We start from the raw sequence: 22448 nt of genomic DNA, 5'->3' as shown, positions 1-22448 counted from the left end.
CTCGGATAACCTTGAAAGGTAATGGAGTCAATCACCTCGGATGAAATTGTTGGTATCAATGGCCTCGGATCACCTGGAAAATATTGTTTCTTAATTTGACACCACAAGAAATGGGTCAATAAGTTCGGGCGGCCTTGAAAATGTATGGGGATAATGAAGAACTGCAGTCATTGACTTTGTATGACATTGAAAATGAATTCTGACACCGCAATTGAGGTCATTGGCCTTAGATGACATTGAAAATGTTATTTGACACCACATTCGACTATCACCTCGAACTAGTTTCTACTCCCACATTTCAAGGTAACAGTCACGTGGCAAGTCACCTTGACCTACTTAACAAGGTCATCACTATGTAGCTTGCGACCTTGAACTGTCCCAGTTTCGGCCCTATACACCTACTAAGAGCAATATTACCTACTGAATCCTTCCAATTTAGAATTGACTTTTTTTACTCCGGCATACTATGCATCCTCGGCAACCCACGGAGCGCATTTCGTCAGAAACATTGTAAACGTCTTTATACGTTAGGGCACTGTCCATCGAGTCTCAAAGTGCAGTAGGCAGGCGCAAGCCAATCGACGTAATTTATCGGTTACTTCTGCAATTTATGGTATGGGATATGCAGCATCTATTGTTTGTTTTCACAAAACCGGTCTGAACCTTGAGAGGTTCCACCCTGTATATACAACTTACGACGATGCACACATTTTTGAGAGTTGGCAACCATGCAATTTCTAGATGGGGAAAAGCTGCCTGCGCCATCTAGAAAAGCACGGACGGGAATTGCGTTTGTCATCTTGTCTCGAATGGCGGCCGTGAACGCCTCGCTCCATAAATGTTTGTTGTTATTTTGTGTTATTTAATGCAGGTAGTAATTTTTGCATTTCTTTGTATCGTATTTGTGTTTTTTGTATGCCGCATTTTATATTTTTTGTGTGTTGAAATTTACTTGGTTTAACCGTAATGCAGAATGACATCTTTAATACCGTTATCCTATTGTTTGTAATCGTTTACGTTTTTGGTGTAATGTTTGCTTAATTTATGTTTATTGATGTTGATTACTTGGTCTTGTCCCTGAAGTTACATTCATATAAGTTTTGATCATTTTATTTGAGTTTGTGGAAATTACCGATTCGTTTGATGTATGTACTGACTTGTTTGTAACTAACCATTTTCTCCGTAAATGAAGCAGTCACGGGGGTAGTAAAAACTGTAGTCAAAATTGAGCTACAACACCTAATTCCGTGATTGTCTTCGGCATTCAACTGTAGGCTCAAACCCCCGAAACCAGGGGCGGATTACCTATCTTGCAGGAGTGGGATTACGCTAATCAAAGCTTTTCAGTTTAGAATCTGTGCGATAAATGAGTGGCGTTTCAATAATTTCCCCATATCTTGTTTTTAGTTAAATTTGCCTACAAGGCCATGTAATTTTCCATCTTGCTTTTAACAAAAGGCCCAAAGATGAGTCACATACTGTGTATTTCACCCTTTCTTAGAATCTCGGTACCTGCTTACCTGATCAATAATTCCCTGTTTTTAACCTATATGTTCCCTTTTGAAGTTTACCTGCTACTTTTTGTGATGTTATAATTTTATGTTACGCATTCACATCATTACAAACAATTAATTTTACAACACAATTTGATATTAATTTGACGGCTGGTTTTTTTATTGGTAAGTTCTTTTTTTCCCAGCCTATTTATATTTTTATTCGGTGAACTACCATTTTCCAAGTTTATTTTTGCAATGTAATTTATTTTGGACTTAAATTTCCGAGCTTTTACAATCAATAATAATTGCGATCATTATTAAACAAACTTTGGAGGGAAGGAAGGGAATAGTCATTCGGGTGGCCATTTTTAAACGTTGCCGGATTGACTTTATTTCCGTGTTCTTGTTGTGTGAAGTTAGCGGAGACCCTGGGGTTAAGTACATGTACACTACAGCCTACATTATCAAGGATACGATTATCAACGAACGTAATAAAGAGTAGAAGTAATGATTAAAAAACAACAAGTCAACATTATATTATATATTTGTTTTCAGTGCCAGAATTAAATCTGATATGTTGTAAATACTGCATATATAGGTAGGTACATACGTTTTGAAAAAAGGGGTGTAATTAATGAGTAAAAAAGTACCCGATAGTTAATCCCTGCCTCGATAGTCGTTATCAGCACACAACCCATTACAGACAAATCAACCTATATACGTTCACAATAATCGATTTAACAGAAACATTTCAAAGGCACATAGAATAATAGAAACGTTTATACTTTAAAAAAGATAAATATAGATATAACATTTATAAAGTCTAAAAAATAGAATATATTCTGGGAAACTAATATAAAGTACATCATCGTCTATCTATTTAGGTACCAACCAAATTGGCAACGCCGCCTGATACACTGTTGTCGCATCCGCATCGCAAAGGAAACAGTTAATTTACAAAATACATATAATTTGCACAAAAATAGGTTAGCTTTAATCATTCTATATAATAGTATTGTGCATCGTACAGATGTCTAAGAAAATTTTACATTGTTTATATTTAGTTTACTAAATGCACATTGAAATGTTTATAAATTTCTTATCACATAACATAGAGAGTGTAGAGCCATCGTGTGAGCGAGGGCGTGTCTACACCGCCAATATGAATTGGTGGGGGAGAACCTTTGGCACATGAAATATAAACCTCGATGCCTCGACAATTTACTTGTTCTCAATTAGAATTTGCAGCTGCAGCACCAGTTCCCTAGCTATCCGCAGTACCGCCTGGGCTTCGTGTCTCTCCGCCATTTCTGAAAGACGCGACTAGTCACTAGTGCACACACATAACATGCTTACCATTGAAAAATTTAATTATATCCGTAAAATCCATACTGTTCGACAAAATAATATCACGGTAAATTTCGAGCAGCGCCAGCGCCAGGAAGAGAACGAAGTGGCTCGAAGCGATCTGCTGGGCGGCCCATATCACCTCCCAAAATGAGAACACGTCATTGTACACCAACTCGCGCTTGAAGTCTAATAGGAACCATCGGTAGCAAAAGTAGAAGTGCGTGTAGTCGCCGTGCGAGTGCATCAGCTCGTACATCTCCGAGTCTAAGATTTGTATTAGCGATCGCATGTTCGCAAAGTGGCAGTCCATCGCGTTGCCGTTCGGAAAATTCTCGACCATACGCTCCATGAGGTGGCAGAAGCACGCGTACGTCAGGCTCTCGTCGTTGAAGATCACCAATAATGGCGCGACCAGATCGCACATGCCCTGCATGTAGCCGATGTCCAGGTGCTCCCACACGTACCTACAATCACATTTTAGTATTAGCACATTTTACCTTAGTCGTGGCAATACTGCAAGAACAAGAAGTATCTTTCTTCCTTCTTAAGTGCGTGCAAAAGCTACCGACGCCAACGAGTCGTGGACATGGCGTAAGTAGTTCTGATTACAGGGGGATTTTGTTTATTTTGCAGTCGCGGTTATCTATCCTGCTACGTAGCATGAGATTTGTTGATTTAGCGGAATTTCACTTCACGCATCGTTGAGTAGAATTAAGCGTTCTGATTGGACAGAAAAATTAGTTTTCATTGGTGGATAAAGGTTGCGTAATACTTAAAAAAGTAAAGTAGTGAGAAGTTGGTGTCGAACCGTCACCGTTGAACCGTAGGCGCAGTTAAGCTGTCAACGAAGTTAATTCGGTCACCGTGGGGTAGTTTTTGAATTTGTGCCAATTTTCACGATAAGCCGCGAGTGAAGTGAAATTAGCCACCTGTAATTTGGCTAAAGACGTGTTTTAAAATCACTAGCGTGGAGCCGCAAACGAATGTAGGTGATCTCCTTGTAATTGACCGCAGGGTAGATTTTATGTGTTACTCGGAACTTCAGGATGAAACCAACCAGCTGTAAATATTACTTGGGAAAAAATTTCGGGCGCCTACAGTAGCAAAGTTAAGTACGTGTAAATAACGCGAACGCTTTAAATGTGAATTAAGGTTTCGTGTCAAGGAATGCTAATTGGAAACTATTACGATAAATACGAACGATAGTAGAAGCTATTTACTAATTCTTTTTTTGGTTCCTCGAGTTGTTCAGAGCCTAGAGATTTTTAAGGTTCTTTGGATTCTTCCATTTCTTGTAATCCTTTATATTATTCAGGCACGATTCGGTTTTTTTCGATTTTTCCGATTCCATAGGATTCTTAGTGTCCTCGTTAGTATCGAAATGATATGCTCTAGGAATTCTGCTATGTTTTCGGATTCCTACGAATCTTCTGTTTCTTAGAAAGCTTCACATTCTTGAAGGTTCTTTTTAAATTCTTGTAATTCAAAAAGATCCTTCGCTTCTCCAATATTTTCTTTGCTACTACTAATTTTTCGTATTTTTCCGATTTTTAATATTTTTTGGAACGATCAGATTCTCCTCCACTGTAGTAGGTGTATGCCTGGACCGTTCAAGGTTGCTCGCCACCTGGTGGTGACCTTAGAAATTAGATCAAGATGAAAGTTACTTGCCACGTGACCGGTGACCTTGGAAAGTAGGTCGCGGTAAAACTCAAAGAGCAAGCTGTAGTTATATTACGTTTTGCGGGGTGTCAAATTACATTTTACAAGGTCAATGACCTCAATAGATGTGGTGTTAAATTACATTATTAAGAGCATTATCATTTCAAGGTCAATGGTGTTAAATTATCATCCCAGGTCAATGACCCCAATTGTGGTGTCAACTAACATCTTCAATGTCATCTAAGGTCAATGACCTCAATTGTGGTGTCAACTCTTCCGAGGTCATTGACCCCACTAATTTTTCAAGGTCATCCGAGAGCATTGACCCTATTTGTTGTAGTTTCAAATTACATGTTTAAGGTCATCCGTGGTTATTGACCGCATAGGACATCCATTCAAGGGCATTCACTTTCCACTCCCCCTGGTAGTTACCATTAAGGTATCCATTGAAGGGTAGTAGGTAGACATGACTGGCGGTGACCTTGGAAAGTAGGTCATGGCGCCGATGGTGACTTTGGAAATTTGGTAAAGGTGAACGTGGGGTGTCGCGTGGGCGGTGGCCTTGGAAATTAGGTCAAGATGAAAGTCGCGTGCCACGTGGGCGGTAAAAGTAGACCACGGTAAAGCTCAAAGGGCAAACATTTCATTTTTTCGGCTGTCAAATTAAATTTACAATTTCAATAACCTCAATTTATGTGGTGTTAAATTACATTTTTAAGCGTACGCAAGGTCATTGGTATCATGTTCGAGGCTATCCAAAGTCCCCATAAAATTTTCAAGGTTAACCAAGTCCATTGGATCATTTTTGTGGTGTCAAATTACATTTCCAAGGTCAAGGTTTTTAACCCGAGGTCATCGATCTCTTTTGTGGAATTACCCTTCCAAGGTCATTAGAGGTCATTAACCAATATTTTTTAAGTACTATCCGAGGACATTGGCACTATTTTTTGTGGTGCCTAATTACATTGCCAAGCTCATCCGAGGTCATTGACCCATAATATTTCCTAGGTTGCTGTCCGATATTCTCAAGGTCATCCTAGGACATTAACCCATTTTTTGGTGTGTTGTCCTTTGTTGGCAACCTTACTGTCATTTTAGAAAGTCCAAAGAACACTGGCGCCCCGTTCTCCTCTGGTAGTAACCTTCATGGTATCGATCAACGGTCATTTCATTAAAGGAAACGTGTAGTGACCTTTGATCGATACTTTGAAGTTTACTGCCAGGAGAGAAAGCGGAGCGACTGTTCTTTGGACATTGCCCAGCCCTACTTTCTAAGGTCGCCGCACTAACAAAAGACAACACAAACACAAAAAATGGGACCAATGATCTAGGGCGTCCATGAGAATGTAAGAAAACGACCTTGGATGATCTTGAAACAGTAATCTGACAGTACAAGAAAGGGCCCACGTGGCACACGACTTTCACTTTGACCAAATTTCCAAGGCCACAGTCACGTGGCACGTCATCTTGATCTGCAACAATTAGGGTCAATGCATACGGATGACCTTGAAAAATTATTGGGACAAAGACCTCGGATGACCTTGAAAAATTATTGGGCCTATGATCGCGGACGGCTTGAAAAATTTATTGGGGCAATGACCTCAGATGACCTTGAAAATGTAATTTGACGGCGCAAAAAAACCCGGGGTCAACGACCTCGCTTGACCTTGATAATTTATGGAGCCAATGACGGACGGAAGACCTTGAAATTGTTATTTGACAACCCAAAAATGGGGTCAATAACCTCGGATTTCAACACCAGAAAGTGGCCATTGAACTTGGATGACCTTGACAATGTTTTGGTGTCAATTACCTAGGATGACTCTGGACTTGTAATTTGAGACCACACCGATAGGGAGTCGACGACCTCGCGTGACCTTGAAAATTGTTGGTGTCAATTGTCTCGGATCACCTGGAAAATGTATTTTGACCCTACAAAAAATGGGTCAATGGCCCGTATGAATAAAAGGAAGCAAATTCTTATACTTGCAAAATTCAAAGTAAATACTCGTAACTGCCCTTTCATACTGGTCTGTTTAGCATGGTTTAGCAGCGCTGCACTGCGTCCTGTCCTGCTGCTCAGCACCGCTGCTCAGTCACCCAGTGTGAAGGAGTACTTACGAGTATTTACTTTGAATTTTGTAAGTATAAGCATTTGCTTCCTTTTATTCATATGGGCCATAGAGTTCGGGCGGCTTTGAAAATGTATGGGGATAATGAAGAACTGCAGTCGTTGACTGAACGCTTTAAATGTGAATTAAGGTTTCGTGTTAAGGAATGCTAATTGGGAACTATTACGATAAATACGAACGATAGTGGAAATTTTTTTAAATACGCGAAGTTGAATTTCACGTTGAACTCGCCGCATCTCTGAAGCAGCTGCTTGTGTCCTTTGCTACGCTGTCCTTTAACACTCACCACAGTCACGATATTGACTAGGGAATGTAACATTCCCTCGCTATGAGGGAAAAATCGAAGGTCCTTTTAAAAAATTATCATGAGAGAAGTAAAACTCCTCATCATTTTGGGAACAAATGTAGTACCGGGGGGTCTGCCCCCCCCCCCCTCCCAGTAAAATGAAAGCATCGATTGTCTTATCTCGAATGAGTAACTCTCACTCATAGTTTTTTTCGTTTTCCGAGGGATTGCGTAATTTGGTGCAATTGCTTGAAACTAGTCGTATCACCCAAGAAGATCGCTATTGTTACTTACGTGCACATGACGTTCCGCAACTTATCCAAATTCTCGCACGTAAAGTACCAATAATTCCTATCGCATCTCTGCACGTCCTTCTCGATCCTGTGGAGATTTAGACCGAACGTCTCCAGAAGCTCGGTCTGAAAACCGTTCAAATGAATCAAAGTCGCGTGGCACGCCACTTACCGAGTACACTCCGCCGTTGGAGCTGGCGGGCGAAACGCAAGCGCTTCGAGCCGGCGACGCCAGACCGTGCGTTTCGATGCAGTCCAACGTATCCAGGGACGACCCGCCCTCCTCGGTGAGCGCGCCCAGGCTACATTTCCGTTGAACTTCCGGCGGAAAGTTCGACATATCAACGCTGGGATTCGTCACGATGACGTTTCCGACGAATTTTCGCAGATCGACCTCGTCCTCTTCCGCCATTATTCGGCTGGTGTGCGTTGTACTGGTGCTCGCTTCCTCTAATACTGGATTTGTCAGTCTTAAGTTCGCTAAATCTACGGTTTCTTCTTCGCAATTATTTTGTTGAGGTAAAGTATCAGGTAAGGCATCGGTTTCATTCTGTTTCGACTTTTCTTCGTCGCTTCCCTCGTAGATGACGGTGTTTTGTTTTGTCTTCTTTAGCTTTTTCGGCTTATCCTCGTTGTCGGTCAGATCTTCGTTCGAGTCGAATTCGTAGTCGCTAATATCCTCAAAAACCTGCAAAGAAGAAAGCGCAATACGTGATTGGGTCGGAATTATAACCGGGCGAGAGACCAGGTCAAAATCATCCAGTAATAAAAGGCAGAAAGTCAGTGCAACATTACCAAAATCGTCTGTCCTAAACAGTGTGTCTTCTTGGGGGATTAATCCAGAGAAGAGAGATTTCACGCGCTCGGTTTTGGGCCGTCAGAGAGATCAGGTGTATAGAAACGGTAACTCTTTCGATACGAAGAAGAACAGTTCGGGGTGCAGCAAGAAACTGTTATTATTCATGAAAATAAACGATGTAAAGTGTCTGTCACAAAATAAACTCGTTGAAGGAATTAGACCTCGCCACCTGTTAGCGTTCGTTGCCGTTACACCAAACTGGCTACTATTCAGGGTTGAAAACAGGAAAGACCTCCTTCCGCTACGAGCTGGGTTCAATTCCAAAGAGTCGACTTCCATTGCCTCCAAGGTTGAGAGGGTTGTGTAGGCATCGTGTGGGTGATAGAAATAGAGATTCTCGAACGATTCGATCTAATTATTTTCGACGTGTTTGATATTGTAAATTAAATTCCTGTAGAAATTCGGTCAGCAGAAGTTAGTACAGCAGTTTGCAGTTTAATATTACACAACGAAAGTCTTCTAACTGAGTCAAATGTAAATTATAAATTTTCAACTGATCTCGTAAATTTCAGTGAATTCGTGTATCTGAAGGCTGAAAAAGAAATATTTTACTTTCAGTTCAAATTGTAGGGCTGCCAACCCTAAGATTGAACATTTAAAAATAATGTTATGTTTTGCGTCAATTTATGGTCATTGTGTTGACGGGAATAAAGGCAGATTATTAAGCGAAAAACTTTCTGGGGAAATCCTATGTATAGTACATATATGCTTTGGAATTTCAATGGAATAACTTTCAGAATGTAAACCGGTCATTAGGTACTGTACATACGATTGATCATTTTACGAGTTTGGTCTAAATTAACCCGTAGATCACGTGTTTGATGTGTTTTTGTACTAAATTGATTTGTCTTGTTTTCCATTTGTATTTATTACGTTTTTTTGTATCACGTTTTTATTGATTTGTTTAACTACATTTGACCTGATTTTTATTGTACGATAATTGGTATATTTCTCCCTTGAATTGTGTTGTAGTAGTTGATTTATTTGTGTTATGCCAGGTTTTTTTCTGGGTTGGTGCAAAAAATAAACGAGACACTATGGAAACTAAAGGAGACAAAGTTCGCAAGAATTACTGGGAAAATGAAAACAGAGAAAAAGAAGTCACAGGAAGAAATTAAGAAGCAAGCTAACAATGACATTAGAAAACAAAGTAGGAAATGGAAGACAGATAAAAACCTGTTTTCCGCCTTGAAAAAAGCGTTTTAAGTTGGGCGCTTCGTTATTAAGATTGAAGTAGGAGTTAGAAATATAAGGTAGACACCACAAAAATTGGGACATTGACCTTGAATAACCTCAAGAATGTAATTGACCACCACAAAATATGAGGTCATTGAACTTCTATGACCTTTAAAATGTAATTTGCACCACAAAGAATTGTCCTCAGATGACCTTGAGAATGAAATTACACCACACTTTGGCTGAATTTGAGAATGTAATTAGAGACTGCATAAAAACGAGGTCATTGACTTCAGATGACCTTGAAAATTTAATTTGACACGGAAAAAATGGGTTCATTGATCTTGGATGGCCGTGAGGGTATAATTAAACACCACATAAAGAAGCCTTTACTTTTGATTACCTCTAATATGTAATTTGACACCACAAAACATGGTGCCTTTGACCTAGTATACTCTTGAAAATGCTATTTGATACAAAAAAATGGGTTCATTGACCTTGGATTACCTGGAGAATGTAATTGGACACCACAAAAGGACGGTATTGATCTATGACCTTAAAACACGACCTTAGATGACTTCGAAAATGTCATTCGACCACATAAAAATGCAGTCATTAACCTTGTATGCCATTGAAATTTTATAACACGATGACCTTGGATGATATTGAAAATTGATTCTGACACCACAATTGGGGTCACTGACCTGGGGAGACCTCGAAGATGTAATTAGCACCATAAGGTCAATAACTTCGTATGCCTTTAAAAATGTAATTTGACATTTGGGCAATGACCTCGGATGACCTTGATCAAGTAATTTATCATACCAACAAAACGGGGCCAACGACCTCGTATGACCTTGAAAATTCATGGTACCAAGTCAACGACCACGGAAGCACGGATGACCTTCAAAATCTAATTTGATAACTAAATAGTGGGTCAATGACCTCGGATGAAAATTAATGGGGTTAATGACTTAGAATAACTTTAAAATTTAATGGGAACAATAACCTTCAGATGATATTGAAAATTAATGAGGTCAATGACCTCAGATGACATTGAAAATAAAATGACCACCGTCGCCCACGTGGCACTCGACTTTCACCTTAACCTAATTCCCCAGGTCACCGCCACGTGATGACGTGACCTTAACCTACTTTCCAAGGTTACCACCAGGTGGCGAGCGACCTTGACTGAGCCAGGAACCACCACCACTAATTAATGGGTTAATTTGTAAAGCCGCCCGTTAAGGAAAATTAGAAGCCGTAGGTATGTAATTTGACGTTTGCAACTGTCCCCGTAGGAACATTTAATTGTTTCTAGAGACACGGAAAGCTCTCTTGCCAGGGAAGAATAGAGAAAATCAATCTGTTTCAATTTTAGATTCATCAATTACCGATTAATCGATTTTACCAGCAATAAACCGGCAATGTCATGCCGTTTCAGGAAAATATGAACGTGACAATCTCACATCCTAAGTGCCAAATTTGGAGATTTCGTTCCGACTATTTGAATAATTATAATTAACCGTAATTAGTTGATTGAGTTACAGTAACTGCCTCCGATTAAGTCGAAATTACATCCGTTAGGTGCGCCCTTAAAAAAATTTATTTTTGACACCAGTCGCATCTGGGAAAAACGTAATTAATTAAAGAAGTAATTTTATTTTACATTAAATTTATCGCACCGTATCTATAGCTTGTCCCGTTTCTTGCGCAGTAGTTCCTACCGCTTCTTTAATTACAAGATAAGCTTCTTGCTACTTTCCGTTTCATTAATTATGAGGAGTGGGGGTATATTGTCTTGCTTTCCTGCATCTGCTTTCCCGTTGAAACCGCTACCGAACCCGATAATTTATTGTTCCCGCTTAGAGAAATTGCAGTGCGTCTTTGTTTTGTCTTTTGTTTGTTTTAGCAATCGCCAGTAGCCGCCAACCGATTGCTCTGTAGAATTCCTGGGACCACCGTTCTCCAAATCTAGCGCCGACCTCAGCAAGAGAGACTGAAAATCGTCGCAAGATTGGGTTAGAGACACATCTGGTCGTTTGCGATAAGGAGCTTTATCAGGCGAAACCTAAGTAACTCACGTGTGTTATCGCTGTTAAAAGATAACAAAGGCGCGGGTATTTTGAAGAATTGCGCGCGTTTCATATTTCGTGGGGATGTTTGGCGCGTGTCGTCACTGATTGGCAATTTGAAAATTTGAAATTTCACAAAGAAGAGGATTATTTTATGGCCGGTTGCAACGGTTGAGGAACGTGTGAATTTGTACGCTAAATAACGGGCAGTCAGCCCTATTTGTTTAATTGAAGAAGCAGTGCGTCACTTTTTTATAAGTGCAAAAGCAACTTCACTAAAGTTTTGTGAGAAGTTTACCGCGGGTTTCTATTGCGTAAAAAGTTTTATCGAGTTGAAAAAGGAAGCAGTGTAGCGCCGCGAGACCTTTTTATTAAAAGTTAAAAAGTTACCGTCTGAATAGCCACCGACAATTTGTTCATCTTATTCATCTAATTCAGTGTTATCAAGATCAAGTGAAGGTTCCTGAAGTTGTCAGCGCGTGTTTTTGTACGAGTTAAGTATCGCAAAGATTGTACTATTTGGATTTTTAAGAAAAAAATACTGTAAGTAATTTTAAGATTTCTTATTTTAATTGCCGACCGTCTGCGTACGGGGTAATATGTCCAAACACGCTTTGTAAGCTCTTTTTTGTATACATTTTGTGCTAATTTGCGTTTCGGAGTAAATTATAATTTTGTTCAACAAAAGAAAATTTACAAATGTACCGCTTCATATGAAACATGAACACGAGTAGGTCCAGCACGTCCGTAGTTCAAAAAGGTGACTGGGCTTTATCTTCCGCGATAAGGTGACGAACGATTTTAGTTTCCCAATTAAAGCTGCAAGGTCGTGCAGTTTATTTCACGACCGCACACCTTTTGATATTGTGTAACAATGGGCGTTATCGGGCTACTGAATTTGTAAATTTCAGCCCGGCCAGTTGAATGAGCATAAAAAGCGGTCGCTAATCACATGTATTGCAGAAAACCTCATCTGATTAGGTTTGCGTAATGTGGTATTGTTGGAAGCGCGCTTAATTAACACGAATTTTAAGATTCGTCCCCGATTTTTCGGACGTCAGGGAGTCTGGTAATTAAATAAAGAAGTTTTAACTTTTATACGTTCGATATTAATTGAGTACACCGCCCGGCTGGGAAATCCGAGGTCTATTTCTACATTTTTTTGGATTTTGGATATTGACCCACCGAGGATCACAAGAAAAAACGCCTAAGTTTACTTTCTGAATATACCGCGTATGAAAAAGGATTTTGCTCAGGTTTGTGATGTCATATATAAATGAAGTGCCTTCGCGCAGTCTAAAAACCAAAATAGACGTCTAGTGTCCACGAAGTGTATCTACCGCTGTAACTAACTAAAGTGTAAAGTCACTAAATATAGAAAGTACCGCAATCCATTGGACTCGTGTGTTAGAGAGAGAACGCATGATTTTTGCCCAAAAATGGCGGAAGTTACCAGATTCTAGTAACTTTAATGTTAGGGATTGTTCCACCTGTTTGGAGATATCTGTATAATATTTTTATAAAACATGACAGTACTATGAAGTTAGGTTATAAAAAATTACAGCTATTCAGATTTTATTTGTCAATTTTTTTAAGTTGGCAGCAAATTTGCCCAAAAATGGCGGATGATTGCGGTACTTTCTATATCTAGTGACTTTACTAAAGTGCAATATTGTACGCCATTTATCGGAAGATAAAGTAACGATTACAAAATGCACTCACATCATTACTGAGGTCGCGCTGAATTTGGGGAGGAACCTGTTCGCCGCTGGTGCTCTCGCTGCTCAACTTCGCTATGGCGTTCGCCTGCGTTTCCTTGTCGCGTTGCTTCACGATCGCCTCAACCGCTAGCCATTCCGACATAGTAGTCTCGTACCTGCAAAACGACCAATCACCGGTACGACCAATAAAATCGCGCGCTCCTTACGCCTGCTTGGTCAGCTCCGACAGCTCCTCCCTCTGCGCCGCCGAGCTGCCGAACTTGTAATGGCCCAACAGGTAAGGCCACACCTCCTTTCGCAACGCGTGCGCAACTCCTCCGTAGTAAGTCAGCTTGTAGACCTCTTCCGCGTCGCTCAGCACGCCTTCGACGAAAAGCTCGGCCCACTTCGCCTCGGACAGTCCGTCTTTGGCGTTCTCGCCGGACACAATCGTGCCGTGTACTAAACCGCTCAAGTGCGTCCGCACCGTCGACAGATGGCGACAGTAGGCGAGCCAGCCGTAAAACGCGCGCGATATTATCTGCCGCTTCATAGAGTCGCACACCGCCTGTATGCAAATATTAGAACCGTCGTTGATCGTGCAGCTCTGCTCTATGCTAAAGCTCTTCGTCGAGCTTTCCGAGCTCGTGCTCGAGCTGCCGAGTTGCGCGCGAACTTTGGTCGTCACGTGACCGTTTCTGTTCATTAGATCGTGCCGCTTTACTGCTTATGAAAAGAACTGTTACGACTGATCGTTCGCGACGACTAGGCAACTTACAAATCTCCTTGTGATTGCTGCTGTCGACGATGCGAAAGACGAAATCCTTCGGCTCGTCTTCGTTTTCGACCAGCGACGGTAGGGGGCGTTTGCGCTTGTGATGCCTCGCCGAGCAGGACTGCTGCGACCAGAGGGGCGGGTCTAGACGGCCGCGAGGGAGCAACCCGGTCTCGAGACAGTTGAGAAATGCGAGCATGTGACCACCTAGGCGTCAATCGTTAGAGAGACGGGCGGTTTTGGGGTGGGTTTACCTCGTGGGAAGTGTATGGGAGGCCGTTGCACGCCGTCCTGGCCCACCAAGATGACGGTCCCGCCTGTTTCGACGTCTTGGTGACAGTGAACGTAGACGACTTCGTCGAGCCTGACCTGAATGGCGTAATCCCAGTAGATGTTTTTATCGGGCACGTCGCTCTCCGTGAAGCCGTTCATTAGCTGGTTGGGCGTCCATTTGATGGTGAGACAGTTGGCGCTCTGATGCAGGCTGAGGTAGCCTGGCATCGGCTCCGTTTGGCCCGCCTTAGGTGGTGTTACTAGAACATTATTTTTACCGAATAGTAAAGTGGCGCGTGAATTTTGGTGTAGGCTTTCCACGTAATCCTTGGCTAAGTGTTGAGTTTGGCAACGGTTACTTGATTCGTCTGAGCTTGTGTTTAGTGACCGTCGAAAGTTCGGGATTGGACGTCTTACGGGTGGAGGCGTGGAGTGGCTGCTTGATATGCGATGCCGTTGCAGCTGAAATGATGCTAGAAAAATGAGTGAGCTTTGGAGGTGACCGTACCAGTTCGTCGGCGGGTGGATCAGTCCAGAAGTGATCGGCGGTTTTTGTTCTTGAATAATCCAAAGCACAGGGTCCGACGAGTAAGGAACTCAAAATGCTTCCATAGTCTGGATCTGCAACCAAGGCATCCTTATCGTAGTACCTACCCGCATTGGTCACCAAGTAATCTATTATACGCGAAAGCTGCTTTTCAAAAAGTGCCAATCTAATCCACAAGTACTTGGGAAGTAAGTTTACGTTTTGGAGTGACAAATTCTTCATCAAAGTCGGCTTTGTCGTACTATCGCTACTACTGGAGGACCTTCGGTTCGGATCTAAGTTTTCTAATTCTATCACTTTCTTAGAAACTAAAGCAGCTTCGGGACTATGTTTGGCTATCTTGTGCAAAAGGGCAGTTGTTGACGAAGTTTTAAATAATCCTAGCGCTCGTCTACGCAATCCTAAAATTTTCCGCAACGTTAAACTGACATGAAAAACAAATGAAGCGAGCAAAATAAACATTTGATACCTTGCGATAAACAAGCTTCGACAGCGCCACATAATGACGTCACCGACCCCGATTCCTCGTGTACAAACTTTTTCGTTACGGACTCTTCCATTACTTGTTTTACTTCTTTTTTAACAGATGCAATTAATTTCGCTTTATAATCGTTTTCTACGGAGGAAAGCCGTCAGTACGCTAACTGTTGCGTTTTTATTTTACCTTGTCCCGAAGTCATCGTGCGATGCGAGCTTTATGAAAATAAAAAAAATATATCACGATAAGCTTAAAAAAATGCGTAACGAACGTAGGTGGGTACGCCACATCACAGTTTTCGTATAATGTGTAGCTACCTTGAAAAGTGCAATCGATTTTGTGTTTTATCATTTCGCGCAAGCCCAATTTTGATTGTGGTATCCGGTGATGCACACGCCACTGGTGACTAACTAAAAGTGCCGAAGTTCGACCACAGATAGCGCACTGACATTCTATGTTACGAGTACCTAAAATTCAACGTGACTCCTATTAAAAGCGCATGTTACAAACTCGAATTCAGTTTACTTTATAAAAAGAAGAGAATACCAAATTAAAGTGGGACTAAGGTTATATTCGTTACAACTCTTTTGTGCCGCCGCCTTTGTTTTTCGTAGGGAGATGCGTCCAGAAACTTACCACTTTTCGGTACCTATTGGCCGGGAAAATGTCGCTAAAAATGGGCTGATGGTAGAACTGATTTATTGGGCGTGCAAAAATGTGAAACTTGAGGATTCGCTTACAGGTTTTCGTTTACTGTTTATGGCAAGAGAGATCAGGAGCGAATCGCAAGTATGCGAAATAATTTTATGTGGCGTTTGTGCATCTGATAATAATTGTTACATAACTATAGCATGTAAGGTATAGTGTTTACATTACAGCCCAAAGTAGGGACTGTTGATGTTGCGCCACGACCTAGCGTAAAATTTTGCGCTATTACTGAAAAATTAAAAACGGGACGGGAGAATATCCACATTATAATGAATCACGTGTTCATTGACTAAAAATACAAATTAGGTAAGTAAATTGATTCAAAATCTTGATTTGGTGATCGATACGGCGCATGTACTAGAAATTGGAATAATTAGGAAAGGAATTAAAGTTAGTTCAATAAACAAACGAAGCCGCCAGCTGGCGATTGCTGTCTTTTTTCGGTAGCGTTAACGAAGGCTGTTGATTGATTTAACGACAAAGGAGATGACTCATCTTTGGCGAAGGTGATGTTAACGACAAAAGCTTTCACAGCGCTGTACAAATATAAGTACGACGAAAATGGCATGTTGCTTTTTAACAGACATGCTCATTGTTTATGGTTGAATGACATATCTTGTAGTATTTTTCGACTGTTGCTAATTCGCTAATGCGCAGCACATTAAAAAGTGGGAATATATACAGGGACAGGACAAATAGTTACATACAGCTGGGGTGCTAAGGATAATTTCTTTGAAGGAATAACTAAAATGTAACACTTCTATTTTCATTTGAATTTAGATTAAAGATTAGGAAGCAACTTAGTAACAGAACTCGAGTTTCGAACGACTAGGAACTAATACTAATTAGCTCCCCTCAACTCACTATCACAGAACGTGTGTAAATACACAACCTTCCAACGCTTCCAAAAATTATATTGCTGGAGGTTGAGAGGTTCCACCCTGTATATACAACTTACGACGATACATACCTACATTTTGTAGAGTTGGCAACCATGCAATTTCTAGGTGGGAAAAAGCGGCCTGCGCCATCTTGAAAGCACAAACGGGGGTGACGTTTGGCGTCTTGTCCTGAATCGCAGTCGTGAACGCGTCGTTCTATAAATGTTTGTTGTTATTTTGTGTTATTTAATGCAGGTAGTAATTTTTGCATTTCTTTATATCGTATTTGTGTTTTGTGTGTCACATTTTATATATTTTTTGTGTGTTTCAATCTTTGTTTTTGAAATTTACTTGGTTTAATCGCAATGCAGAATGACATGTTTAATACCGTTATCCTTTTGTTTGTAATTGTTTACGTTTTTGGTGTAAAGCTTGCTGATATTGATGTTGATTACATGGCCTTGCCCCTGAAGTATCATTCATATAAGTTTTGATCATTTTATTTTAATATGTCGAAATTACCGATTCGTTTGATGTATGTACAGACTTGTTGTTTGTAACTAACAATTTTCTCCGTGAATCAAGCAGGCCCGGGGGTGGTAAAAAAACTGTAGTCAAAATTGAGCTACGACACATAATTCCGTGATTGTCTTCGACATTCGACTGTAGGCTCGAAACCCCGAAACCAGTGACGAGTTACCTATCTTGCAGGAGCGGGATTACGGTAATCAAAGCTCTTCAGTTAAATGAGTGGCGATTCAATAATTTCCACGTATCTTGTTTTTAATTAAATTTGCCTACAAGGTCATGAAATTTTCCATCTTGCTTTTAACAAAATGACTTTATTGCACCAAAGATGATGTGATGTGATGTTATAATTTTATGTTACGCATTCACATCATTACAAACAACTAATTTTACAACACAATTTGATATTAATTTGACGGCTGGTTTTTTATTGGTAAGTTCTTTTTACCCAGCCTATTTCTATTGTTATTCGGTGAACTACCATTTTCAAAGTTTATTTTTGCAATGTAATTTATTTCGACTTAAATTTCCGAGCTTTCACAATCTTAATAATTTCAATCATTATTAAACAAACTTTTTACAATTTGAGTTTTATTTTACGTTCCTTCCCTACTGTGCTTCAGGTCAAAGCGTTGTCTATAACTAACGAAAGGGGGCCCTGCCTTAGATTTTTGATCACGTGCCATTTTTCAAATTTAAGCGGGATCTTGTTTAGTTTTGGAGGGAATAGTCATTCGGGTGGCCATTTTAAACGTTTCCGGGTTTATTTCCGTGTTCTGGTTAGTTAGCGTAGAACCTGGGGGTTAAGTACACTACAAGGTATTGCACTAATTAGAAACGGGAGGGACGAGTAGTCGAAAGGTGTGAGAAATCAAGATCTGATTGGGAAGACAAAGGTACTAAGGTCAGAAAATATCCGAGAGTGGGACTAGGTATTCATATAATGTTGGTTAGGATGCGTTTAGACGTTTTATTGCCCGGCGCGGTTATTGTGTCCAAAAAGTACAGGTTTTACGCTAACTTCGCACTACAGTACAAGAAAACAAAATTAACAGAGCAACATTTAAAAATGGTAACCGAAATGGATATTTGGTCGAAATGCAAACCAGATCCGGCTTAAATTTGAAATCGAAAGTTTAAAACAGTGAATGGGAACTCATATCGCACATAAATTCTAAAGCAAACAGTTTTTTATTAGAAGGATCTCGCCCCTGGGATGGGTAACTTGCCCCTCGTGCGGAAATTTCCAAACTGCAGTTGAGATTTGACATCAATTGCAGCCTTAAATGGCGTAACTGAAAACGAGATCCCTACGGAGGGGATCATCTTGTCTGATTCCTTAAATTTATAGAATGACTTCTAAAGAGGGGTTTTCCAAATTTGGACCTGCTTTAAATTACAATGAACCTACATAGCATCATTTTATTCCATTCAGAGCCGGTTTGTGCAAACAAAAACCGGAAACATATTGAATAAATCCCAAAACCTTTAATGTACCTTCCTCAGAATTCAATGTCCAAAACGCGTTTCCATTGAACCCCTGCCGTTTTGGGAAAATCCGGTTCCGAAAAATCAAGGTTAAGAGGGTATTCCGCGCTCGATTCTCTATTCTGTAGACGTTTTCAAGTACCAAGGACTTCAAGATGGAGCACCGCAATTAGTAAGTTTTCTCAAGGGAAACTCGTAGAAATACTTCGCTATAGTTTTTTTGCTACCATGTTGCAAGCGAGAAAGTAAAAGCGCCAGTAGAAGGAGTCTCTGGATCCCAAAAAAAAAGCAATTGAGGATTTTAGTTGAATGGCGAGTAGTGTATAAACCTGGAACTTGGCCAGCACAGGACTTGGATTAGGAAGTCTCTGAGCATAGGCGGTATGAATGTAAAGGTAACCACACACATAAAATTTGCCCTCAAGGTTTGAATTGCGCAGACCAATCCCTGATATATTCCTCACCGTGTGTGCTGTAGACCTTTATTTTATTTATTTTATTTATTTTATTTATTTTATTTATTTTATTTATTTTATTTATTTTATTTATTTTATTTATTTTATTTATTTTATTTATTTTATTTATTTTATTTATTTTATTTATTTTATTTATTTTATTTATTTTATTTATTTTATTTATTTTATTTATTTTATTTATTTTATTTATTTTATTTATTTTATTTATTTTTGAGTGGGCGGGGTTTCAATCAAGGCTGCTCTACGAACCCAACTCACTGTACTTTTACAAATATCTATGCTAAAACCCGGATTCGAACCAGGGCCCCTTGATACCGCAGTGCAGCTTCACCTGAACTGCTCCACACGGGCCCGCAGTATATACAACTTTTAAATATAGCTAATTACCAATTTGATGTCAAAATTGTAGGAATTAAAATGGCGGACCCAATATGGCCGATAAAAATGTCAAAATTCGTAGATTCTTCTAAAAATACGTATATATCGGAAGGTCGTTACTTGTGAAATTGATGAAAACAAAATTCAAGATTAAAAATGCCGGATCTAATATGGCGGACAAAATATGTTCTAAAATTGCTTCCATTTTGCTGAAAATGCGTACCTACTTATAGATTATAGAGGTCACTGACGAAATCATTAAAACAAAGATCACGAATCAACAGCTAGCGCGGGACCCATGATTCATGTGTCCACACATTTCGGTTAGTATGGCGGAACGTAAGAAGCGGCCGTGCTCACTAAGACGGCTCCATTGAGTTAGAAGTCTTCTAACTCTATGGACGTCCCACACAGCTTTTCCTTTCTGAAAAGTCATCCGGTTGGTAGCTCTCAAAAATGTGTGCATTATTGTAGGTTGTATAGGCAGTGTGTTCCAGAGGGAAACGGCAATGTATTTTTTGGGAAGGATCCACGAGGCCTTTGCAATTAGCGTCAACGTAGGTACTACTTCAATTTTTTTTTAGTATCAGGCAAGCGCAATAACCACGAACTAATAAATTAAGATGGACTGCTGATCAAACAGTTGCATAGAGGTAGAAATGGCCCTAGCATGGGCGCCGGCATGATATGCACGTTTTAGTTATTTTCTAGGGAATTTTTCCTAGTGCTCAAGTGTTGAGACTATTGCAGCCTTAGAAAATGACATGTCACAGTAATTTATTTAGAAAACGTGAGGTCAATGCTTGTTTATCAGTTCATTTGAATTTCGCGCCAAGTAAGTGTACATCATGGCTGCCCCCATGTAGGTGTCATTTGTCAAATCAGCATTAGCAGTCCTTAATTTATAAGTTCGTGGCAACGTACGTTGAACACTTGAACGCTACCTTCCAATACAAAGGCCTCTTGGATCCTTCGCGAAAAAATTTATTAACTCTGTTTGCTTAGGTGCGTTCACCTGGGACGCACGGTATACCTACCTATACAGGGTGGAACCGCTCAGATTGTTAATTCCTAGCTTTAGTCAAAGTCGGGATTTATCAACCGTTGCGAAACTACGGACAACTAATTTTAACCATCGGATTGAAAGATAAACAATGTTCATTTGAAAATGTATTCTATCGTGCTCTTGGAAGCAAAGTTGCACAGTTTAGGTGGGCTTTTTGGAGAAGTAGCCCACATGTAAAACCAAGCGGTCGATGTTATTTATTATTGGTTGCATTCTTATCATTTAAGGTTTGGATTTAGAGAATATAGGCAACTGGTGATGCACATGTAATTCAATAGGGCGTGCATTGCCTCTGAACTTCATTCACCATTCCATAAGCAAGGGGTGTATATGATCAGAAAAATATGCATTAGATAGATAGATGTACAGAGCATAGTTTCCATACAATATAAACTGATATTTTGTCCATTAATATATGTTTAAAAAATCTAGAAAACATGTGTCAAAAGAGTTCATAGTTTAGGAATTAATTGCAAAAATTAGGGAGCATTTTAAGCAATACGAGTGTATGGGATCGGTAGCGTGAATACTTATCTATATTTTGGCAATTTATGTCAAGCTCAAAAGTTTTCATAAAAAAAGTGGTGAATGAAGTTCTGAAAAATGAGCATGTAAACTGGAGAAATGGAAATAAACTACGCAGCTGTGACTAATATCGCGGTAAACAGTGTAGCTTCTTTCTCACAGAGGGTGCCACCAAGAGCGAGCGAGAAGTCGGTAAAAAATACGATAAAGGTCTGCTTGTAATAGAATTTGCTGACAGCAAGAAAAAGATCGTTCACTGGTATATTTTTATTTTGTCAACTAGGTACTTGCTTCGAAATTTATTTGGTTTCTCTTTCCTATTCATTGCAAAAGGTACCTCCTCTACCTATCGTTTTATGAAATAAATAATAGAAATGGGGATAGGTAACATTCCTTTACAACAAATATCAAAATTTTACGTTATTTTTAGAACAAAGGGCCGTTGTATATTGTTGTTGATGTCTGGCAAGTTGCGACCTTGTGTGGGTGTTTATTTGTAATGCGATTTGTTTGACCGTCTTCCTTATTCTTTATCTTTGCTTATTGCACTTTGCAGATTAAAATACCGTAATTTATAATCCATACCTTGTTGAAAATTAAATTTTTTGAACTTCAATAGTACCATTGAATAAAGCTCTTTATTCAATGGTAGTACCTATTACATATTAGTATTAGTTTAGTCAGTTTAGTGTAATGTGTAATAATTGACCTATACAGGGTGATTCAAATTCAAAGGCCACCATGGGGATCTCGGGAACTGTAAGAGATAGGTAGTTTACATTTGACAAAGTTACCCTTGATGGTAACATCATCTATTTTTAATAAGAAATAACGTTAATTCGTAAAAACGCAAGAAACTACTTACGTACGTTACTTAAGACAAAGGCAAAAAAGATATTTTACAAGCATTAAAAAAATTAATGTGTACATTTTTGAAATCAGAAAAAAATTCTCTATCAAATTACACAAAAAGTAAAAATTACTTCCGTAAGAAACAAAGTTGACGATAGTTAACCGGAGACGAAACGTCAAACTTTAAATTTAAAAGTAGGTATCTTTGTAAATAACTATTAACTTCAGTAAAAAACAAATACGATTTTCAAAATCTCGTTTTTTCCGGATATCTCCGAAAGTAGTCAGAATTTCAGTTTCAAAACTGTTTTTGTTAAGCATCAAAGTACACAACTTTGCCAAATTTACCACCTACGTAACTCTTTACAGTTCCCGAGATACCCATGGTGGCCCTCGAATTCGAATCAGCCTGTCAATTACTAATTTACAAAAAAAACATCCCTC

The 22448-nt window shown here is 39.7% G+C and overlaps 1 protein-coding gene across 2 annotated transcripts; it reads right to left on the bottom strand.

Moving 5' to 3' along the window:
* Positions 1-2260: 2260 nt before the first annotated feature.
* On the bottom strand, positions 2261-15457 carry LOC116161258 (small G protein signaling modulator 1-like). 2 transcript variants are annotated; one of them, XM_031474554.1, is made up of 11 exons: positions 15289-15457; positions 15094-15240; positions 14586-15025; positions 14059-14539; positions 13808-14011; positions 13257-13755; positions 13052-13205; positions 7392-7907; positions 7221-7345; positions 2853-3310; positions 2261-2806 (listed from the first exon to the last, which is right to left on the bottom strand). In XM_031474554.1, exons 1-11 carry the CDS (start codon positions 15302-15304, stop codon positions 2718-2720), a joined length of 3129 nt encoding a protein of 1042 aa, XP_031330414.1. In that variant the 5' UTR covers positions 15305-15457; the 3' UTR covers positions 2261-2717. The 2 variants fall into 2 exon arrangements, with proteins under 2 accessions (XP_031330414.1, XP_031330415.1); XM_031474555.1 differs by having other exon boundaries at positions 13257-13752; positions 15289-15456.
* Positions 15458-22448: the final 6991 nt, after the last annotated feature.

Source organism: Photinus pyralis, unplaced genomic scaffold, assembly GCF_008802855.1.
Source record: "Photinus pyralis isolate 1611_PpyrPB1 unplaced genomic scaffold, Ppyr1.3 Ppyr1.4_LG10, whole genome shotgun sequence".
NCBI lineage: Eukaryota > Metazoa > Arthropoda > Insecta > Coleoptera > Lampyridae > Photinus > Photinus pyralis.
Note: the sequence above shows the minus strand (reverse complement) of the source record. Positions and strands in the feature narration are given on the sequence as shown.

What these genes read in the sequence shown, in the direction of transcription:
- LOC116161258 (XM_031474554.1), bottom strand. An exon ending in ATCCACCCGCCGACGAACTG is followed by an intron (nt 14,540 to 14,585) that starts GTACGGTCACCT and finishes GCATCATTTCAG; the next exon opens with CTGCAACGGCATCGCATATC. An exon ending in TTGCGGAACGTCATGTGCAC is followed by an intron (nt 3,311 to 7,220) that starts GTAAGTAACAAT and finishes ATGTGATTGTAG; the next exon opens with GTACGTGTGGGAGCACCTGG.